Raw genomic sequence first — 21,279 nt, 5'->3', positions numbered from 1 at the left:
TTAGCACGGAGGAAGGTAGTCTAGTAGTGGTGTAACTCTCCAGGAACGATTGTTAGGAAACTACTGGCCTATATGACTGAAATACTGTTGGGAAAAGGCGTAAAATGAATCAAACTAACAAACAAACTTTAGGATCATATTAGAAAGTCACCTTCCAAGGCCCACTAGACATTATTTTTGACTATAGCCCCTTCGTTGGGACAATTTTGTGATCGAATTGGTCAGTTTGTACGTACTACGGCCCATTTATCTTGTTTATACGATAACATGAGAAGGAATAAGTCCTGGTTTGTTTTTATTTTGAAGGGACATTGCCAATGGACAGTAGAAAGTCTATAAGGTAGAATCTTTGTAAGATGAAAAATTTAGAAGGGATAAGCCATAGTTTATATAACCCAGAAAGATCATTGCACCTGATCAGTAGATGACATCTATTTATTTTAAGGTCATTGGGTCAAAAATCAGGTCACAGTGACGCTAAATGTAAAATTATTGACCAGTCAATAAGTTGTATAAATGGCACTTTTAAAGGCTGGTGAAGTATGGGCATCCTTGTACATGTCTAGTTAATTAGGGAAATTCATATAAATGGTGTAATCTGATTGGTTATTTATCTCGTGGCAACGACTTAGTAACTCGTGGTCACGACATAGTATTTGATATAGTCTGGACAAACAACTTTAGATCTGTCAGAACATAACTCATTTTTTTCAAGAAACAAACAACTTGAGTGCGCGATTTTATATCATTCGTACATTTCATTTGCAAGAATAATAATTTTATTATGTAAAATGACACAGAAATAAGAAGCGTTTCTAAAAACGCTTAACTCAAACTGGGCTAAGGAAAACACTTATCGTTTAATTCTTTGTATATTTCTTACAGATCTTAACCATATTTTTCGCTTTAAGTTTCCAATCAATGTAAAAATTAAAAAAGTATGTGTTTTAGGGTTTTGATCTGTAGTGGCTTACGTTTTGAAGATATCATTCTATTGGATAGTTTCAACCATACAAATGCTGTTTTCGCACTTAAGCCTTAAAGAAAACATATGTCCCAATATTATGATAAAAGGTCACTTTACTATGCAAATAAAAAATTAAATCTCAATTTGATTGAGCTAGTTGTGACCTTTGATATTCTAAGATTGGAAGTATTTTACATGCAATTACTCTAATTTCTAAAAAGAAAATTTATTTTTTATTGTAACATCTGTTTTATAAACATAACAGATAGAATAAACGTGTCGGGTTGAATCACAACAGCAGAAATCCAGTAAACGTTACGTAACGATAATTCTCAAGACTGACAAGTTCGGCGTCATTGTCATAAATGGTCTCAAGCCAAAGTGATTGTCCAGCTGTAACTTCTATCACAGCACTATTTGTGGACATTGCTTGTCTATAATCTGTGGAATATGGATCAGCGTGTACAACGGCGTCCACAATGTTAACACCATCCTTCATTAACTGTACATTTGTCTTCCTATGGTTACATTCAATTGTATATGTTATGAAATATATCCCAGACACTGGAGCCGTAAATATACCGGTAAATGTGTTATAGACATTTCCATGATTAGTAATTATTCTATTACATTTGATTGTCATCCCTGGATTCAAACCCGTAAGCGGATGATCTAAATATGCCGTAAATGCTACAAATTCCGTAGAACTTGCTCTTGTTTTTTGACTTATCGAATATTTGTGTACGTCTTTGTCCTCAACACCTCTTGATTTAATATGGAAATCATCGACATCACGAGGAGGTATATTACTTTCAATGTTGGTAAGACCATCATTCTGCTTCGTTGTGTTATCTTCTCCGTTTTCCTCATTGAATAACCAACGTAAACGTTCATTCTCCTCTTCAATTATACCGAGCTTATGTTTTAATTCTCTGATATCGTTAGATTGTTTAGCAATAAGTGATTCCATATCGTGCATTTTTTTACTTTGCTGTTTCATTTCTTTACTCAAATCAGCAACATGTTTTGATAAAGATCTGCAATCATTTCCCTCTGTTTCCATGAAAGATGAAACAATCTCACGTATAAGCGCTTCAGTCAGAACATCGCCTTTCAAATCAGGAGATGTCGACGCCTTGTGGACTAAGAGTACAGCCACGATGAATGCAAGTGGTAACATTATTCCTTCTTCAATCAGAAGACCCTATTATCAAGATATATTATAAGAAAGTGAATGAATATGTGTCCTGTCGAAAGCTCTTATCATTGGTAACGCCACATATTACAACCAACACCTGCTTAATTCACAAGCAGTGGAATTCGTGCGTATGTAAACGTTACTTACGGTGATTTGGCAATGACTTAAAGTTGAAAAATAGCTCAATGCGCAGTTTTTGGTCATTAATTAGGTATAAACAATGATAACTGACAGTCTTACTCAAATAATGACATATGATAAAGAAAAGGACAGATATGGTAATATGAATACACTAAATGTAGTATTATGTGTATAACAGTGTGAAATTAATGTTTTACTATGTTTTAGAAATGAAGAAAATAGTTATTTTGATACCGAAATGGCTGACATCAGGGATGTATTTCATTCTCTTTTTAAAACTTTTTCACACTTTTTAAAGCATGACCGTAGGTGTAACTAACTCAGCGCTAAAATGCAGAACATAATAAGAATCTACTGGACCGCGCCAACGTATAAACATTAAAATTACGAAAATGACATAAGAAAACAACAAAATTATATAAGCACTACAATAAATTTATTATACGACTTAAGTACAGATATAGAAAATGAAAATTAATCCTTTGCAATATACACTATTTAACTACATGTAAATATTTTCTGTCATGATAATCTTCTCATTTAATTTGGGAATTTATTTCTTTACAATCATTTTGTCTATTTTTTTCCAATTCAATGTGCTGTTGCTAAAATTTTCATGTAAATCTAGTTAAAATATCTTAAACTTATATGTACTGTTTTCTTTTATCTTGTCCTACGATGTACCTTCTGTGACAATTATATCTATATAAAATATATTTCAATACAAACAAAAGAAATAAGTCATAAATTCAACAACTTATTACCATTTATAACTTGGAAGTTCAAATATTTTATATGATCTCTTTCTTCGGTATCAAACAACTATCCGAATTTTTCACTATCTATGAATAACAATCTAATCTAAAATGGACATGATAATATTTCATAAAATCACAATTGCAACGTAAAGCTTCCTTATTCACACAAGGGTTGGAGGTGTTAAAGAAATGTTTGTAGTCTCGTACTCATATCTCCGATTTATGATTGGTCAGACACATTATGTGCATTAACCAAAGAAAATCTTGGGATCCGAGGAGACAAATCTCAGAAAAATGTTAAATGACCTCCAGACAGGGACACAAAATCAGAAATACAATATATATCAACAATTTATGTGCAGAAAAAGAAAAGTAAAGATCTTATTCAGTATAAAACAAAACAGCAACAACAAATCAATAATGTTTAAAATATTAGGAAAGAGTATAGTCACATTCATTCAGGCACACTCAAAATCAATATGTCAATAAACAGTAAAAACATAGATATATTTTAGCTACAATTTATAATAATATTAAACAAGCACAATATTCCAAAGTATTCTACATGAAAGGATAGAAAAACATTCTTTCTTTACTCCCGATTGCAATTTTATCATTAAATTTTCTTTTTTTTTTTGTTTGAGAATATCAAAAATATGAGACAAATGTCCTTAAATGTTACTATCAACGAAAAGGTGACCTATAAATTTTTAATTCAGTAATTCACTGAATGATACTAAATATGTATGCAAATCGATTTTTGTGATCATACAAATTCGATGCACGGGAGGGCAATGAGACCATTATATGCATCATGGAGAAAAATAAATGATAAGCTTGGTTGACCTATAACAGTATGCAACTCGGACTGATACCTGACAGATATTTTCCGTATACATGACCGACATGCGCGAGCATTCTTTCCAGGTTTTAACAGGCGAATTTGGAATGGAATTTTTAGCCAAGCATTGGTTTCTTTACAATAATAATAATAATAATAATAATAATAATAATAATAATAATAATAATAATAATAATCCAAAACTGGTGAAATATTAAACATATATAAACACATAGTAAGATTCAACAAATGGTATAGAAAAGATCATTTTATACTTTTTTACCTTTTTATTTAGGGTAGCTTAAGTCAATTCTATATCATTCTTTGCAGACAATATTAAGTTGGCTCATATGACTATATTTGTTGAGTTGGTGGCCAAGCGTCGTTGCGATGTTATAGGACTATATTTTTTTGTTTTAATGGCCTTGACTTGTCCAACGTTTTGTTAAGTTGGCTCATATGGGACATGTATGGCTTTATATAAATTGGTCTGTAGGCATACTTAAGGGCCTTGAAGTGTCCAACCTCATATTATCTGTAAGCTCCTTCTTTCAAAATTAAAAGTAAACTTAAAATAACAGAAAAGCATGTTATTTTGGGTTGTAAATGTTTTCATCTTAAGAGTAGATTACATATATATTTATTCCAAGTGATAAACTAGATTGACAGAGTATTATGCTATAACATAGGAAAACAGCAAGCTACTGGATGAATATGTACAAAACTCATGATGCCGTGTCAACCTTCACACCAAAATGACTAATATATCTGTCTGCTTGCCATCCTGGTGCATTGTTTCACCTTGAAAATTTCTTAGTAAATTGAACATCTTTTTGAGCTAATTACTGGTGAAATATTATTCAACAGTCACCCAAGCATGCAAGATTATAAATAAAAATAAACCTTTTAATAAATGAAAAATATAAAAATAGATAAAAATAAAAAATAAAAATAAAAAAACACATACAAATATCTATAAGAAAATGTAAGGTAACATAAAAACGCCTTAGTAATGAGCTTGATTACACACAAACATGCGCTTCAAATCACATATCGTGCCCAACACCTAATGAAAAATTATAATTGTTGTATAAAAGTGACAAATTGTAAACAATGTAAAATGTATTAAAGCTGCACGCCTCCAGATGAGCAAAAATATTTCGATTAAATCAGTATGCATAGCTAGACTTCTATATTTTTTGCATATTTTGACCTCTTTATAGTGATTTACATGGGTTTTGTAAAAGCGCCATTGATAATGTGTAAGCTGCCTTCTTTTTTGTAACTTTACAATATTACACTGTTGAATACATTTTCAAATTTTCATGAAAATTAGCATGAATCTGGAGGTGTGCCGCTTTTAACTAATATTTAAAACTATTTCTAAGGATGCCGAAAGCGAAAATGTTTAAGAAATATCTTTTCATTATAATAATTGTGGAAATATTGTACTACATTTACTACTTGAAATAATATTCGCATTATGTAATGTTGATCTTTATTTGCTGTTTTTATGTGCTTTAAGTACAGAGCGAGATATTTCTGTGGATTTGTAACATGTAATGATTTACTATGAAGTATACAAAGTACCCACCACCTATTTCACTATGAACTTCATTGATAACAATAACAACAAATCTAGCTTCTATAACTGAATATATACAGACATGCACTTGTATCATAAATACTATATCATAAAAGTAACAAGAGTTTATTAGTATGTACAAATCAGTCTCATTTAATTATGATCGAGATGGGCGCGCATGTTTTCTGTTTTAAGAGTGTGACATTTTATATGTGAATATATTTATACTTCTTAAATAATTTTCAAGCATCGAAGAATATATAAAATATGTACTGCAAATATTAATTTATCCACATTATATGCAATCATTAAAATATATGCATTCATTTCTTATTAAATAAAATGACTTAGACTTTCCAGAAAATGAATTTCTAATTACATGTACCTCCCTTTATTAACATGAAATGTAAATTTGGTAATATCTATACAAATATTTTTGGAACTTACACTATTGATAAATATTCATTTGTGCATTATATTTATGAAATAAAACCATAAGAATGTGTTACAGGATCTTTAAGTAATAAGATGTCAAATGTAGTTCAAGAAACTTTAATGTAAGGTATTTAGTTAAGAATATTTATCTCTCATTTTTATCACGTCACATACAGTCGCTAGACATGTGTCATTAATTTTGGAATAACCTCATGCAGATATTTTGATTAAGCAAATTAGGACAAAATAACTGAACTTGTCTTTTAGCAAATCACAGGAATTAGTGGTAAATTTAAGTGACATAAAGATTTCTCCGACGGATTTCATTACTACCGAAAGGTACAGGGTCATCAGAAAATAGGAAATGGTCGCTTTTGGTTCCTTCTTTGATTAATGATAAAGTTTCATGTGTTATGTAATGACTTCATTTAATATTTTTTTCAAATAAAACGTAAGAGATAAAATTACTTGACTCATTTCATGGCGACCTTTATTTTTTGTGTTCTGTAAAATAAATTTGCGGTTGATATATATTATAATTGGATGAAGAATAAAATATCTCGTTTTCAGAATTCAGCTATAAAGTTACTGAAAATAAAATCTAGTCATCATTTACTTTTAAGACAATTGCCTGTTTTTACAAAGTTTATACGGAATAATCGCAACACAATGTACCCGTCAGGCATGTCATTATTTATACATTGCTTTCAAAAGGTAACAGTAATAAAAATCTAATATTGCTCTTCGGTGATTGACAAAAATCGCTTTCCTAATCGTTAGCCGTATAATAATATTAATAAAGACGATAGTAAGTTCGTTTAAATCGGTGTATTGTAAAAGTCCTTCACGTTTGTGTACTTCCGAACCCAGTCTGTACTTTTTATCTTTGGACCTCAAGTCTGCTGAGTTTCATACCATGTCCTATCTTGAGAGATACACGGTTCATCCCTTGTAACAGGGTAGATATCTCTACTGATGTAATTCCAGTAATTATCTTGTCGTTCTCCAAAACCTTCAAAACGCAAGAAATCTGCAATTTTGTTCGTATCAAAGATATTTGAAACAGAGGAAATCCCTACATTACATGATATTTGTAGCCTTTTTGTGTTGAATCTTTTCATTAGAAAAAAAAAGACGAAAAGTCCAATATCCCTCGGGCCCATTGTACCGGCTAAAGGTTTATTTTGTTTACAAACCTAAAAATTTTGTAATAAATTCTCTTAGATTGGTACAAATGGGAGATTCTATATTAAAGATACATATATCATTATTAATGAAATACCATTTAGATAAACATAGTAGAGTATTTTTTAAATATATTTTTCTTACCTGTATTCCCCAATCGTGGATGACGAAGGTCAGTTTGCAATTAGACAGTTGACATAAAGTTTGCCATTTGAATGGATCTGTTCTTTCTTTCTCAGAATTCACTTCAAACTCAAATTCATCACTAGACACCATTAGCCTGGACAACCATAGAAGAGAAATCAAATAAGTAAGAACTCGACATATAACACATTATCGAGAAAGCAATTGACTAATGCAATATAGCAAATTAATTCAGTTTCGCTTACTAGTAAAAAATTAGAAGTATATCTGAAATTCAAAACACTGTTTGCATGCATAGCAAATTACTCCTATATTTGTAAATCTTAGTATTGAACAAGAGCTGTCACTGAATAATGACTTATGCCCCCGAAAGGACGATGTGACATTATATCCACAATATATGCCAAAATACCCATAATATATGCCCGATCATTTGATAATATCATTCCTAAAATTTTATTTATTCCATTAGAAGTGTAGGAGAAATAGTCCAAACAAAGTTTACTAAAACAAGTTGTAACTATAGCTCTGGTCACCATTTTGTGCAGCGGAGCAGAACGAGCCGGCGATATGCACTAGGGATGATACTGATCACTTCTGTGAAAATTCATTGAAATTCCGCCAGCAGTTTAACCTCTGAAAGCTAGACAATATTTTTCTATTTTAGCTCTGGTGGCCATTTTGTGCAGCAGAGCGAAATGTGCTGGCGATATGCACGACAAGGGATGATACTGATCACTTCTTTAAAGTTTCATTGAAACCCGATCAGCAGTTTGACCTGTGGAAGCAAGACCAGATTTTTTCCATTCATAACTCTGGCGGTCATTTTGTGCAGACAAGCGGAACGTGTTGGAAATATGCACAGTTATAGATAGTATTGATCACTTTTGTGAAGTTTCATTGAAATCCCACCAGCAGCTTGACCTCGGAAAGCTGGACAAGATTTTTTTATTTATAGCTCTGTTGGCCATTTTGTGCAGTGGAGCTGAAGATATCGGCGATATGCACAACTTCTGTGAAGTTCCGCTGAAATCCTCTAGTGGTTTTGGAGATGGGGTGCGGACAAGATTGTTCTATTCATAGCTCTGACAGCAATTTTTGAACATACCGGCGATGTGCATAACAAAGGATGGTACTGACCACTGCTGTGAAGTTTCACTGACCCCCACCCAACGTTTTGGAGATGAAGCACGTACAAGATTTTTCTTATTATAGCTCAGGTGACTATTTTGTGAAGCGGAGCTAAACGTTCCGGTGAAATGCACAACTATGGATGTTACTGATCATACCTATGAAGTTTTACTGAATTACCCCCTGATTATCTAGAGATACAGCGCGGACAAGACTACAGGACGGACGGGCGGATGGACGGAGAGTGCTATTACTATATGTCGTTCTTCGGGGGCATAAAACAACATGAAATTGACAAAGAAATAAAGTAACTGTTGATATATGATGTTAATAATATATTACACATTTCAAAGACAAAAAAAGAAAAGAGAAAAAAATACCAAAAAGTAATCCTCTTGTCTGTTGAACATGTGTATTGGCACTCATCAATTTCAACGGAGCTTAAATAAAAACAATTACTTCAGACAAAATTCCTTGCTAGATTAAATGGCATATATTATGCCCTGCAAAATGGAAGATGCATACATATTTTACTTGGCTAAAATCTGTTCATAGGTGGAGTATAACTTGCCATTACCAGAGAACGCTGAGGCCAACAAACCTAGTGATAGGAATGACAAGTAAATTACCATAGGCCTGTACAGCCTTACATACTGTTAAAAGTCAAGATGTTCAAATTAAAAGCTACTTTGACCTGCAAATCCTAAAACATAGCTTGTTTATTAGCAATGGCCAATAAATCACACCTTCTAGGTTCGAGGTTCTGGAAGCCCTAGCCTTTTAATAACTATATGACCCCTTTGGCTTTTGAAAAAAAATAAACAAAGTTTTAGACGTTATCTTAGCCTTAGATACTTAAGTTTGTCGGACTAAAAACCAAGGAATACAAGGAATACATTGGTCTTCAGTTCATTTGGTTGGTGATCAACAAAAGCTAGTCATACCTCTTCCGCTACAGTCCGAATACTTTTGTGACAAACAGTCCTAAGGTCACAACATTGATGTCTTATACGAAAACAAAGTATCTTTAAAAAGATACTCGGTCGAACTAAAACAATTTTTGCACTAAGGCTGATATGGTTTAGGGACGAAAAGTCCTGTTTACATTGTAAGTGAGGGTTTCGTTACTTTTTGACAAGATTTATGACTCATTTTAGCAGCGTAAAATAATCTGTATGAGGGTGGATAGTGACATTGGAACACATTATGTGTAGGAGAAGACATGGTTAAACAAAACTTAAGTAACTTGATAAAAAGCTTATGAATATAGACAATTCGTTTCAGAACTCATGTAGATCAATTGGAAAATTTAATATTATAAAAGACTGAATTAAAAAGATATGTGCATGTATATTTTCGAATTTCTTCCAATGCGAAAAATTTTTTCATATACAAAATGATACATATGATTTGGTATTTTCAGTTTTAGATGTTTCTAACGAGTAAAGATTAAAAAATATCTGCTTTCTTTTATTTTAATTGGTGAATATCCTTACTGAAGATATCCAGGTGTCCATTCGAAAGTGAATTCTAGCTTTGATCCCATCGATAAAGGAAATGGTAACATTGTTTTCATAAATTCTACTGGTCCAGGTGGAATCTAAAAAAAAACGTAAAAATCATTTACCTATACAGAAACGTCGTAAAATTGTTTGTCTCCCGTATTATTGATATGTTTAAAAAATACGAAATCATAACAAAATGTCATTACTGAATAATTATGTAAGACAATGCATTGATAAAATAGAGCAAATCAAAATAACGAAGCGACATATTATCTGTTATTTAATTACATGACTTGTTGGTTAGGCTATGTCCCGTAAACGTTGTCTTTTTTTATTTGTTTTCTACTCTTATTTCATTTCTTCAATATCTATTTAATAAATTCATTTCAAATATATAATAAATCGACATAAATTATCATTACTACACATATGTCATAAATTGTAATAAAATGCAACTCAATTGAAAAAGATCGATCACACAATCAATGTATACTGTCGCCCAAAAAGAAATATTTAGGCAGTTTCCCGTCTATACAATGATAACAATGAAATAATACTATTCGTTTGTTTCTGAAGTCATACCGCTGGTTGATAGGCCATTATAGAGTTGATTTTATCGATGTGTCCATATCCTGATTCAAACGTTTGTTGTTGAGCCAAAGAGTGCGTCACTTCCTCGCAGTGACCTGTACTATCAGATATACGTCCACCAATCAGAGTGGTCTGAAAAGTCAATAACTTTCTTTAAACATTTTTCAGAAGTTTTTTTTCAAACTTTTAACAAATCTGATTTTTACTACATGATTCATCTCATGTAACAAAATTAATATATTTTTTACTATTATCCCATGTAACAAATCTGATTTTCTTCTATCATCTCATGTGACAAATCTCATTGTCTACCGACTTTTTTAAGTAAAAGGAGGATATAGAAATAGGTTCTGTCCGTCTGTCTGTCCGTCCGTTTGTCCGAGCTCACATTTTGATACTTGGCTAGAGGAACAATAAATAGGTAACTGTACTTTCTTTTTGATGCCATTCATTCCGTAAGGCTTTTATATGGCTTTTTTCATTATGTGGTTAAAAAGAACAAAGTAAAAAACAATAGAGTAGCCACACTTTTACTGTTTCGTTAGAACGTGCGTCCGTCCGTCTGTCCGTCCGTCACATGTTCGTGTCCGGTCTATAACTATGTCATTTATAAAGACATTAGAATAACTTGGCACAAAGTTTTGTTATAATAAGACAAAATTCATGCGCAACAACCACAAAGGTCAATGTCAAACCTGGTGATTTAATGTGGACATTGTCTTCTTGAGAGTATTTGTCGTGTCCGTTCCATGAAGGGATATTGAATGAACTTGGCACAAAGGTCAAAGTAACACTTGGAGGTAAAAGCCAAAAATAATAATGAAAAATAAAAATAGTCGGTTACTGGGTATGGTGCCAAAAATCTGGAAAGAAAGTGATCCTTCGGAGGCATTAATCACAACAAAATTACATGAACATTGCAGACTCGGTTTGATTGAGTCTGTACATGAGGTTTAATGAATAAGTGCAACAACCCTCACCCCCCTAGCACCGACTTTAGGAGTACTCAACTCTCAACACTTAAAGAGCTGGCATTAATGCCCATGCAAATAAAATATCATTGGTTAGTTGCCACATACCTAGATTGATAACTGGGCGCGAAATATACACGTAACAGACCATATCCTGTATTCATTTTGTATTTGACACATTTTGTGGCTTTGACATAATGATAACAAATATACAAATTTATTTCTGTTGAGACAAACACAGGAGTTATTTCATTATATTTCGTTTATGAATTTATTGTTACTGGCAAGAGCAGATCTAGTATTGATCAAAATTTTGCGCTGAAAGTCCAGATCAATACCTAAAACTTTTGAAATAGCACTATTTTGTGTTTCGTGTTAAATTTGGTAAAGTTGGTAACTCTGTTACAAATCTTTTTTACTATCATCTCATGAAACAAAACAAAAATTTTTGCTATTGTCTCATGTAACAAATCTGATTTTATCATTTTATGTAACAAATCTGATCTTTACTATCATCTCATTTAATTTTCCCCAGCTATATAGTCAATCTTACATGTAGCTCGATAAAAGCAAAAATGTGTCATAAAAACAACAGCAAAATGTAAACAAAGTAGTATTTTAAATGCCATACAACTGGTGACAAAGTTATTTAAAGAAGCTAATTAATAGATGGTTAAACTTATAAGATAATAAGTATTTCTTTGGAATCTGTAAACAAGATATCAAAAATTTACGGTTTTTCAGAATAACGTATTATAAACATTAGATTTCTGGCACCTATAATTGCGGCTTAAAAACTATTTCATTCTAAAACAATTAGTGTATTACACATAATTAACATTATATTTTCGACGAAGGTTTCTATAGAGTGGACAGCATAACAAAAAATGATATTCAGATTCAACATTAAGTGAACAAAGTTTACAAGTTCGTAGGTTTCGATCAATACCTGCAAATCTACCACTTTCAATTTCAAGAAGATGGGAACAGAGTCTAAAACGAGACAATTCTTTCTTTGATGCTCATTTGTAACAATAATCTAGATACTTTTCATATTTAAACTCACATTTTGAATTTTTCTATAATAAATAACTTAGATTGATTCATTTATTGTATCATTCCATGTTTGAACGTACTGATCACGCGAGCCTTTGTTTTAACATTGGCAAATAATTCATATCAAGGTTTAGAGAATTCCGATAAGTAGCTATATCCAAGACTATCAAGTTGTTTTTTAACAGACGATGACCAAGTAGACATGGTATTATTAGGTAACAAAGCACATTGTTCCAAAAATATTGTATGTACTAATGACCCTGGATATTTCATTATATTTAACCAGTATTTAAGAGCACGTTCTTTACAGATAACAGATAAAGGAAAGATTTAATTAATAAGATGGTTAAACTATAAGATAAATAAGTATTTCTTTGGAATCTGTAACAAGATATCAAAAATTTACGGTTTTTCAGAATAACGTATTATAGCATTTCTGGCACATAATGCGGCTTAAAACTATTTCCAAACAATTAGTGTATTACACTGCATATGCGCTGCAAATATTATTGTATGAATGTTTTAAAGGGAAAAAAACTTACTGAATGTTCAATTCCTTAATTTAACACCTCGGGGATAACGCATATATTTATCATGGCAACATTTATACAGACAATTTTCAACAAACAAGAATCAGGTTTTTAATTGACATGCTCTACAATACAAACACACTTGTTTTTTCAACTCTAATTTCTGTTATTATTTTTTTTTAATTATCATTAAACGCTCCAATGACTTTAACGAATATGACTCCGAAATCGTAAAAATTGTTAAACATTCATGTTGAATATTTGTAAACTTACCTCTCTTTCTATTATTTTCTCAATTCTGTATACGTGCAATTAAATGAAAATCATTAAAATGTAGCCAAAACACCTTATTTTATTAATTATCCAATTTGAACAAAATTCATATAGATTTAATTATACAATGTAAATCGTTGTCTCATACTTACAATGATTATTTAAAGTCATTGATTATAACATAATGAGGACAGGTTGACATAAGGAGGGGACGAGTTGACCATGTTAGGGACGAGTTGACTCGTTGTGGACGTAGGGAGAGTTTACCAAAAAGGTGACGTGTTTACCGCGAGACAAGTTGACCTGATCGCGGGTTAAACATATTAAAAGACTAATTAATATAAGTTGCTGGTAGCTTTAATGTTTTATAGTATAAATATTAGTTATTTCTTTAAAGTTTTAATATAAATAAAGTCAGCAACAGAAATTGTTACTAATAAATTTAACGAGCAGTACCGAAAGAAATGTTGTAGTATTTCATTGATGTGTTTAAGGTGTATGATAACCGCCATATGAACACATCTGCGGATGTTTCAAAATTCTAAATTTTACCAGTTCATATAAAATGTTAAATTATGCTTATTGTTTAAGCATGTGCTAGAGGGGCTGGACGGCAACTTGCACTTTCCATTACCGTCCATGAACAAGCTCAATCAAACCAGGACCTTTCAAATAGAATGGTCTTGAAACGCGCTATGTAAACCCTTCTTGCTACAATTAAACATGTCTCGGTATAACTCGGTATAGTTTTCTTTACCCAAATTATGTATGTGTTCAAGAAAAGGCCGAAAATTTAATACAAGAGCAAAACGGAAAACATAAACGAAATGATGTTATTTAAAATAAACTTTAGACTTGTAAACTTGTGAAAATATTATAAATATTTCTGAAAATTATGTTTTCAAGCCATATTTGTTTTAAAACATAGATTGCTTGTTCCGAATATTTGTCGATAAACGGCGCCATTTTAAAAATGCACAAAATTAAACATCTGATATTTGTAAATAACATCGTGAAATATTATAATATAATGAAATAAAATCCTAATTTTATTGCAAAACTATAAAATTGTTACTTTTTATGTTAAAAATTGATAATATAATGTAACCAGGGTTAGTTTAAGTAATTTTTTGATTGATTTAACAAAACATTATCTTTTTATTTTTTTATTTTGAATGGTGATGTACTACAGTGTATGCCAGATCGGGACCGGTATATAACCCAATCATTTTACTCAACCGAGACATCTTGTTTCGTAAAATTGGTCCGACTCCAGAGTCCAGACCATTCTTTTTGAAAGACCCTGATCAAACCGAGCCTGCAACATTTTTAGTTTGTCGTTTCGAGCTTTCTTTCTTTAGCTGTTTTGCGGCAGCTGTAAGAAGTTGCCCCGTACTTTATTTGAGTGTTGTTGTCCACATTCAAATAGATACAACCGATGACAAATAGACAATGAGACTATTAAAATATTTAAGAAATTAAGATATGCCCAGTAATTTATCCCTGTATCGCAAAAAATATACACCAATACGTTCAGGGATCTTACTGAAATATTTAGCATGACTTGTTTCAGAAATGTCCATAATAAACTTACATTTTGTAAAACTTTCATCGCACATTTTCGTATCCTGTCTTTGCCATGGTGATTACCACGTACTCGAAAAGTTGCGGTCACAATGTTTACACCAGCTGATAGTGAAATGCATCTTAACAAAGAAATGCAGAGTAATATTTGAACTAAAATCATATCCGTTGTCTTTGAATGCTTCTGTGAGAAATGAGAAGCAGCACATTTGTCAAATGTTCTTTTGTCTACAACCACAGGTGAGACATATGTATATCGACGAATGACGTTGTATTTTACAACCTAATACGTCTGAGGAAATATTTACTTCAATCGGGCTTAATAAATATTTAACTTGAGCTTTGTGTTCCCGTAGTTTAACTAGTTATACATATATCAGAAAATAACATACTTTAGTGACACGAAAAACGTTTTTAAAAAGTTTTTTAAAATCCTATATTTTACCTGTTTGAAATGTTATTATCTGATAACGAATTTGAATAAGAAAACTGAACTTTTTTTGAATGTGCAAATTGATGACACTTTCAGAATTTTAACAGAAGAATTTAATTTTTCATTTATGAAATACAGTATCAACTTTCGTCACCTTTAAGTTACTGTTCTAGTCGACCATAAAAGTATTCATCTTATTTTGATCAAATCATTACTTTTTCATTGCTTTATATTTGAATACATGCGATTTGCTAAAAATCGTCGTAACAGTTACTATCGTCATATATCGTGTAGTATAGGTACGGTCGACCGTGGTCAATGTAACTTTCCTTGGTAAATCGTTGTTTAATTGTCCTTGCTGTATCATGTTTTACTAAATTCAGACCCGAACTGTGTTATACAAAAAACACAATACATTTTGTTACAAAGGGTATTTCATCAAAAATTTGTTATTCTGGATTTTGCCCCTTACTCACTTCAGTGTGTTAAATTTCTTCTGGTCCTTCGGACTCATTGAGTACAGCCCAAGACGATGCTAGGGGACGTAATGCATGTTGTTTTTTATCCCTCATGTACAGACACAATCAAACCGTGTCTGTAATTTTCATGTAATTTTGATGTTTTTAATGCTTCCGATGGATCACTTTTTTCCAGATATTTGAATTATTGTGTATACATGCAGTTTTTTGTCCCAATACTGAACAATTCCCAAATCTTTCAAAATTTTTGTATTTCGACATTAAGAGTATTTGACGTTCAAAGATATAAGGCAACACAACATATTATGTTACTAAATTTCAGTCTACAACTAAATAATGCAAGAGCAGACAGAGGATCCAAACGGCAAAGTTTCTTAATTCCATATACTGGTATTCTGTTTGAAATATATACGTCATAATTAACAGTTTTCTTTGAAATATAAGCTCATTGTCAATACTTTAACGCTAAACCTGGATGCCATTGGTGTTTGTAAGTCTGTAAAAAGTTTCTGTGTATGTATATGTTTTTTTAAGTTACATTCCAGTTACATTCCAAGCATTTTCAACTTATTTATTATGTATTTCAACGTTTTAGAGGTTCGACTTGCAATATTGGTGTTACAGATTTTTAATGAAAGTCGCGTCACATGAGATGTTTAAACAAGAGTATCAACATCAAAACATCTGAAGTTTGTGGTTCCCAACTCCCTGATGTATAAGCATCTTTGACAAACTCGTTTCTTTTCAAACATATATACAAACAGATCACGATGGATTTGAGCTGCTTGATAATTTATTTAAATGTCTAGCTTTAGTAGCTTATGTACTAGGTGTATGTGTCTATGAACTATAATTATTATGTATTCATGAAAATCATAAAATATTTTTTTAATTAAATGTAGTTCACCATAACTAGCTAGAAACATCATTTATGACATAAATGATAAAAAAGTGAAACTAAACAAACCATGGCAAAATTGATTTGCTGTGTATACGTCATAATTAAGAATTTTCTTTGAAATATAAGCTCACTGTTAATACTTTAACGATCATATTTTCTAATGCAAGGCTTCTTTTAACGCTAAACTTGGATGCTTTTGATGTTTGTAAGGCTGTAAAGTGTTTTCTTTGTATTTGTCTTGTTTCTATAAGTTACATTCCAGTTACATTCCAAGCGCTTCCAACTTATTCATCATGTATTTTAACGTTTTAGATGTTGGACTTGCTATTTGGGTGTTACAGATTTGTAATTAAAGTCGCGTCCCATGAGATGTTTAAACAAGAGTATCAACATCAAAACCTTTGAAGTATTTGGTTCCAACCCCCTGATATATAAACACTCTTTTGACAAACGTTCATTGAACGCCGCCTTTCCTTGTTGGCCTTGTTTATCATATTTTTTGTTTTATTAATAGCTGATAGATTCGACATATATCGTAACAACAGCTATCATGTAATGCCTATAGGGCATTTCCTGTTGGCTCGGACGGACCCTCATTTGTGGGACTTTCGTTGCCCAGTGGTTAATTTCGATGACTTCAAACCACTTGTTCTACACCGCTTCGAATCTGTCCAAGGACTTTGAATTCATAAATGTTGTGAAGCTATCCAAATAGATTACGAAACGTGTGTTGTTCTTTTCTGGTGCCCTATTGTGCCTGCACAATGAGGTTATAATATACATCTACTGATCGTACCAATAAAAACAAGCTAGAAATGGTATACAAATGAACACTCAAAGCCGACTACTCAAAATTATAAAAAAGTCGACAGCGAAAGAGGAAGTGACACGAAATAAAAGTTAAAGATCCTGTATGTTATAATTAAGGTTGTTACCACACTTAAGTGAAATTTTATATATGTATATAATTATGCTTCTAAAATATTTTTTTCAAACATCGAATAATATGTAAAATATGTACTGCAAATATTTGTCATTATATGTAATCATTAAAATATATGCGTGAAAAATTTGACTGAGACTTTATATAAATAAATTACCTCCCTCTATTAACATGAAATGTAAATTCGGTAATATCTTAACAAATAATGTTTTTTTGGAAATGACATTATTGTTAAATCTTCATTTGAGCATTCATTTATAATAAAAAAAACATAAAAAATTGAATTGAATTAGGATTATTGTAACCGTATGCAAATGCGGAGGATAAAGCGGATAATATGATATTTCCGGCAGTTTGCCTAGGTAACGATTAAATGTTGATTCATCACGATCTGGAAAATATGTTCAGCCCGAAAACGCGCTTACAAAATGCTTATATCATTTCTGTACAAAACCACAAGCATTGCTACATAATTAAGCTCTGAGTCTCTGAACTCGAAAAATATAAATGTGCTTTTCCATAAATTCAGTAAAGTCCAAAGCAAGGCATATTTTGACTAAACGTGCATGCCGTTACGACATATAACTAACATAGAAAGACACAAAACAATGCTACATGTCAATTTATTATATATGTGATCTGAGGGTTGTAGTGAGGAAAACTTTTAAGACATTTTTACTATGTAAACTAAGTTAACTAGTTATCTATGTTACCACGGCGGTTTCCGATATTTTACCACAGGGCTGAGAACACTTAAGATCCTGAGAAAATTTATTTCTAAATATATTTTCAGACTGAAATTGTATATAACGACTGACGCACAACATGCCATTACAAAAGCTCATCCTCAAGCACTTCCACTCAGATGACCTAAAACTATACGAGTCTGCGACAACAAAAAAGGAAACATACAACACGTATGAAGTCTATATATGCTATATGGATATCCATACTGAAATTAAATGGCGATGGTAAGCTCGACCTACATAAATCTTAAAAGCGTGGCTATCTTCTTTCTACAGGCGTCTACCCTATGGAGTTTGAAAGCTTGTGTGTCAAAATGTACTCATGTTATTGAAAAGAAACCGTTTTCAAATCCAAGGTGAAGAAAATAACGACATTGACCTTTAACCTTCAAGGTCATTAGGGGTCTCCTGATTAATAACTGTGACGTGTAAATGTTGCAATCAAATTTGATTGGTTACTGTATTTATTAAAATTTTAAAGTTATAGTGACTTTAACCTTTTACATTCCATGCCAAAATGCCCACCGATTCTACAGGCTTTTGATAAATACATAACAAATTAACATTTATCAAAGAGTTTTTTACTTCTTTTGACCAAATTGATTTATTTTGTTCTTTAACTTAAACTATTTTTTGCTGGGTTTTACATCGTACATATGGTGCCTTTTCATGTTTACTTGTGAAAGAAGACCTCAGGTGCCCTTCCGTGTATCATTTCAGGGACAAACGGGCAAGTGAGTAGAATCACCGACGTTCCGTAAGCTAGCTGGATAGCTTACTTACATAGAAGAATCCAAAAGTCAAGATTCACACTTCTGGAATATCGTTTGACAAATATTAAACCTTTATACAGGTCAAGCTTACACTTCAATAGAGTCTACAACAGAATGAAGATTTCTGAAAAAAGTAGATGGCTAACATATTGTATTTCGGACTTTATTTGACTAGGATAGTGTTGAAGACAGTATATCATTCTTCAAGAACAAGAATAGTGAAATGTAGAATTAAGGACAAAAAAAAGTGGACAATAACTTGCACTTTCCAGTACCGTCCATGAACAGGCTCACTCAAACCGAGCCTGCAAAATTTTACGATTTTGCCGTGTTTAGCTTTCTTTAGGGATTCTGTTTTTCTATATTTCAAAACTTTGTGTTTTCAGGGTTTTGGACATCATGGAGTTTCTTAAGTTTGGAGATGGCATTCTATTTTTTTATAGTTTGAACCATGCAAATGTTATTTTCTTACTAAAAACATACCTATTCCCAAAACTAACGAAAAAAGTCACCTCACAAAAATGCATTTATTTGTTTGTTAACGCACATTTTCATTGAGCAAGATGTGTCCTCTAATATTTTAAGATTGGAAGTATTTTACATACAATTTCATTTATTTCTAAAAAGGAAAGGTATTTTTATTGTAACATCTGTTTTATAAACCTAACAAACGAAGAAACGTTTCAGACTGAATCACGCTAGTAGAAATCCTGTAAACGTTACGTAACGATAATCCTCAGAACTATATATTTCGGCGTCATGGTCATAAGTGGTCTCAAGCCAAAGTGATTGTCCAGCTGTAACATCTATCACAACACTATTTGTGGACATTGTTTGTCTATAATCTGTGGAATATGGATGAGCGTGTACAACGGCGTCGACCATGTTAACACCACCCTTCATTAACCGTACATTTGTCTTCTTATAGTGACATTCGATTGTATATGTTATGAAATATATCCCAGACACTGGAGCCGTAAATTTACCGGTAAATGTATCATAGCCATGTCCATGATTAGTAATTATTATATTACATTTGATAGTCATCCCTGGATTCAAACCCGTAAGCGGATGATCTAAATATGCCGTAAATGCAACAGATCCCGTAGAACTCGCTCTTATTCTTTGACTCGTCGAATATTTCTGTCCGTCTTTGTTCACAACACCTCTTGATTTTATGTCGACTTCATCGACATCAAGAGAATGTTTGTTACTTTCAATGTTGGTTAGATAATTCTGCTCGGTTGTGTTATCCTCTCCGTTTTCCTCATTAAATATCCTACGAAAACGTTCATTCTCCTCTTCAATTATACTGAACTTATGTTTTAATTCTCTGATATCGTTAGATTGTGTAGCAATAATTGATACCATATCGTCCATTTTAATACTTTGGTGTTTCATTTCTTTACTCAAATCAGCAACATGCTTCGCTAAAGATCTGCAGTCATTTCCCTCTGTTTCCATGAACGATGAAACAATCTCACGTATAAGCGCTTCAGTCAGACCATCAACTTTCAAATCAGGGGATGTCGACGCTGGGTGGATTAAGACTACAGTCATGAATACAAATGCCAACATTATTCAGTATCCGAACAAAAGACGCTTTTTATAAGCCTAATTACAACAGAGTGAATAAATATGTGTCCGACTCAAACTCTTATCTTTGGTAAGGTCATTTATTACAATGAACACCTGTTTAATTCTCTAGCAGTGGACTGCGTTCATATGGAATATTCTTATCTTAAAGTTGCTTATGCTGATTTGACAATTATTCAAAGTTTAAAACATAGCTCGATGCGCAGTTTAAGGTCAGATATTAAGGTAAAAGTAATTAGATGTGAACAATGATAACTGGCAATAAAATTCAAATAGCTACCAATGACAAAGAAAAGGAGGACAGACATATGAATACACTAAATATACTAGATAAATAATTCTTATGCATATTACAGTTTGAAATTAATGTTTTACAAGGTTTTCAAAATAAAGAAAAATAGTTACTTTACTACGGAAATGGCTGACATCAGGGATGTTTTATAAATGACAATTTCAAAGACAAAAAACAAGTTTAGCTTCAAAGTATCATCAACAAAATGTTTGGGTAGAATG

The 21,279-nt window shown here is 32.0% G+C and overlaps 2 protein-coding genes across 2 annotated transcripts; both read right to left on the bottom strand.

The window, feature by feature from the left end:
• Positions 1-1,187: 1,187 nt before the first annotated feature.
• On the bottom strand, positions 1,188-2,324 carry LOC132753554 (uncharacterized). Its single transcript, XM_060744034.1, has one exon. The coding sequence runs from the start codon at positions 2,145-2,147 to the stop codon at positions 1,257-1,259; it is 891 nt and encodes a 296-aa protein (XP_060600017.1). The 5' UTR covers positions 2,148-2,324; the 3' UTR covers positions 1,188-1,256.
• Positions 2,325-19,863: 17,539 nt separating this feature from the next.
• On the bottom strand, positions 19,864-20,748 carry LOC132753553 (heavy metal-binding protein HIP-like). The gene has a single exon (XM_060744033.1). It carries the CDS (start codon positions 20,746-20,748, stop codon positions 19,864-19,866), a length of 885 nt encoding a protein of 294 aa, XP_060600016.1.
• Between the last annotated feature and the right edge of the window lie 531 nt (positions 20,749-21,279).

Source organism: Ruditapes philippinarum, unplaced genomic scaffold, assembly GCF_026571515.1.
Source record: "Ruditapes philippinarum isolate M1 unplaced genomic scaffold, ASM2657151v2 ctg11657_1_1_1_1, whole genome shotgun sequence".
Classification (NCBI taxonomy): domain Eukaryota; kingdom Metazoa; phylum Mollusca; class Bivalvia; order Venerida; family Veneridae; genus Ruditapes; species Ruditapes philippinarum.
This window is presented reverse-complemented; position numbering and strand designations above follow the sequence as displayed.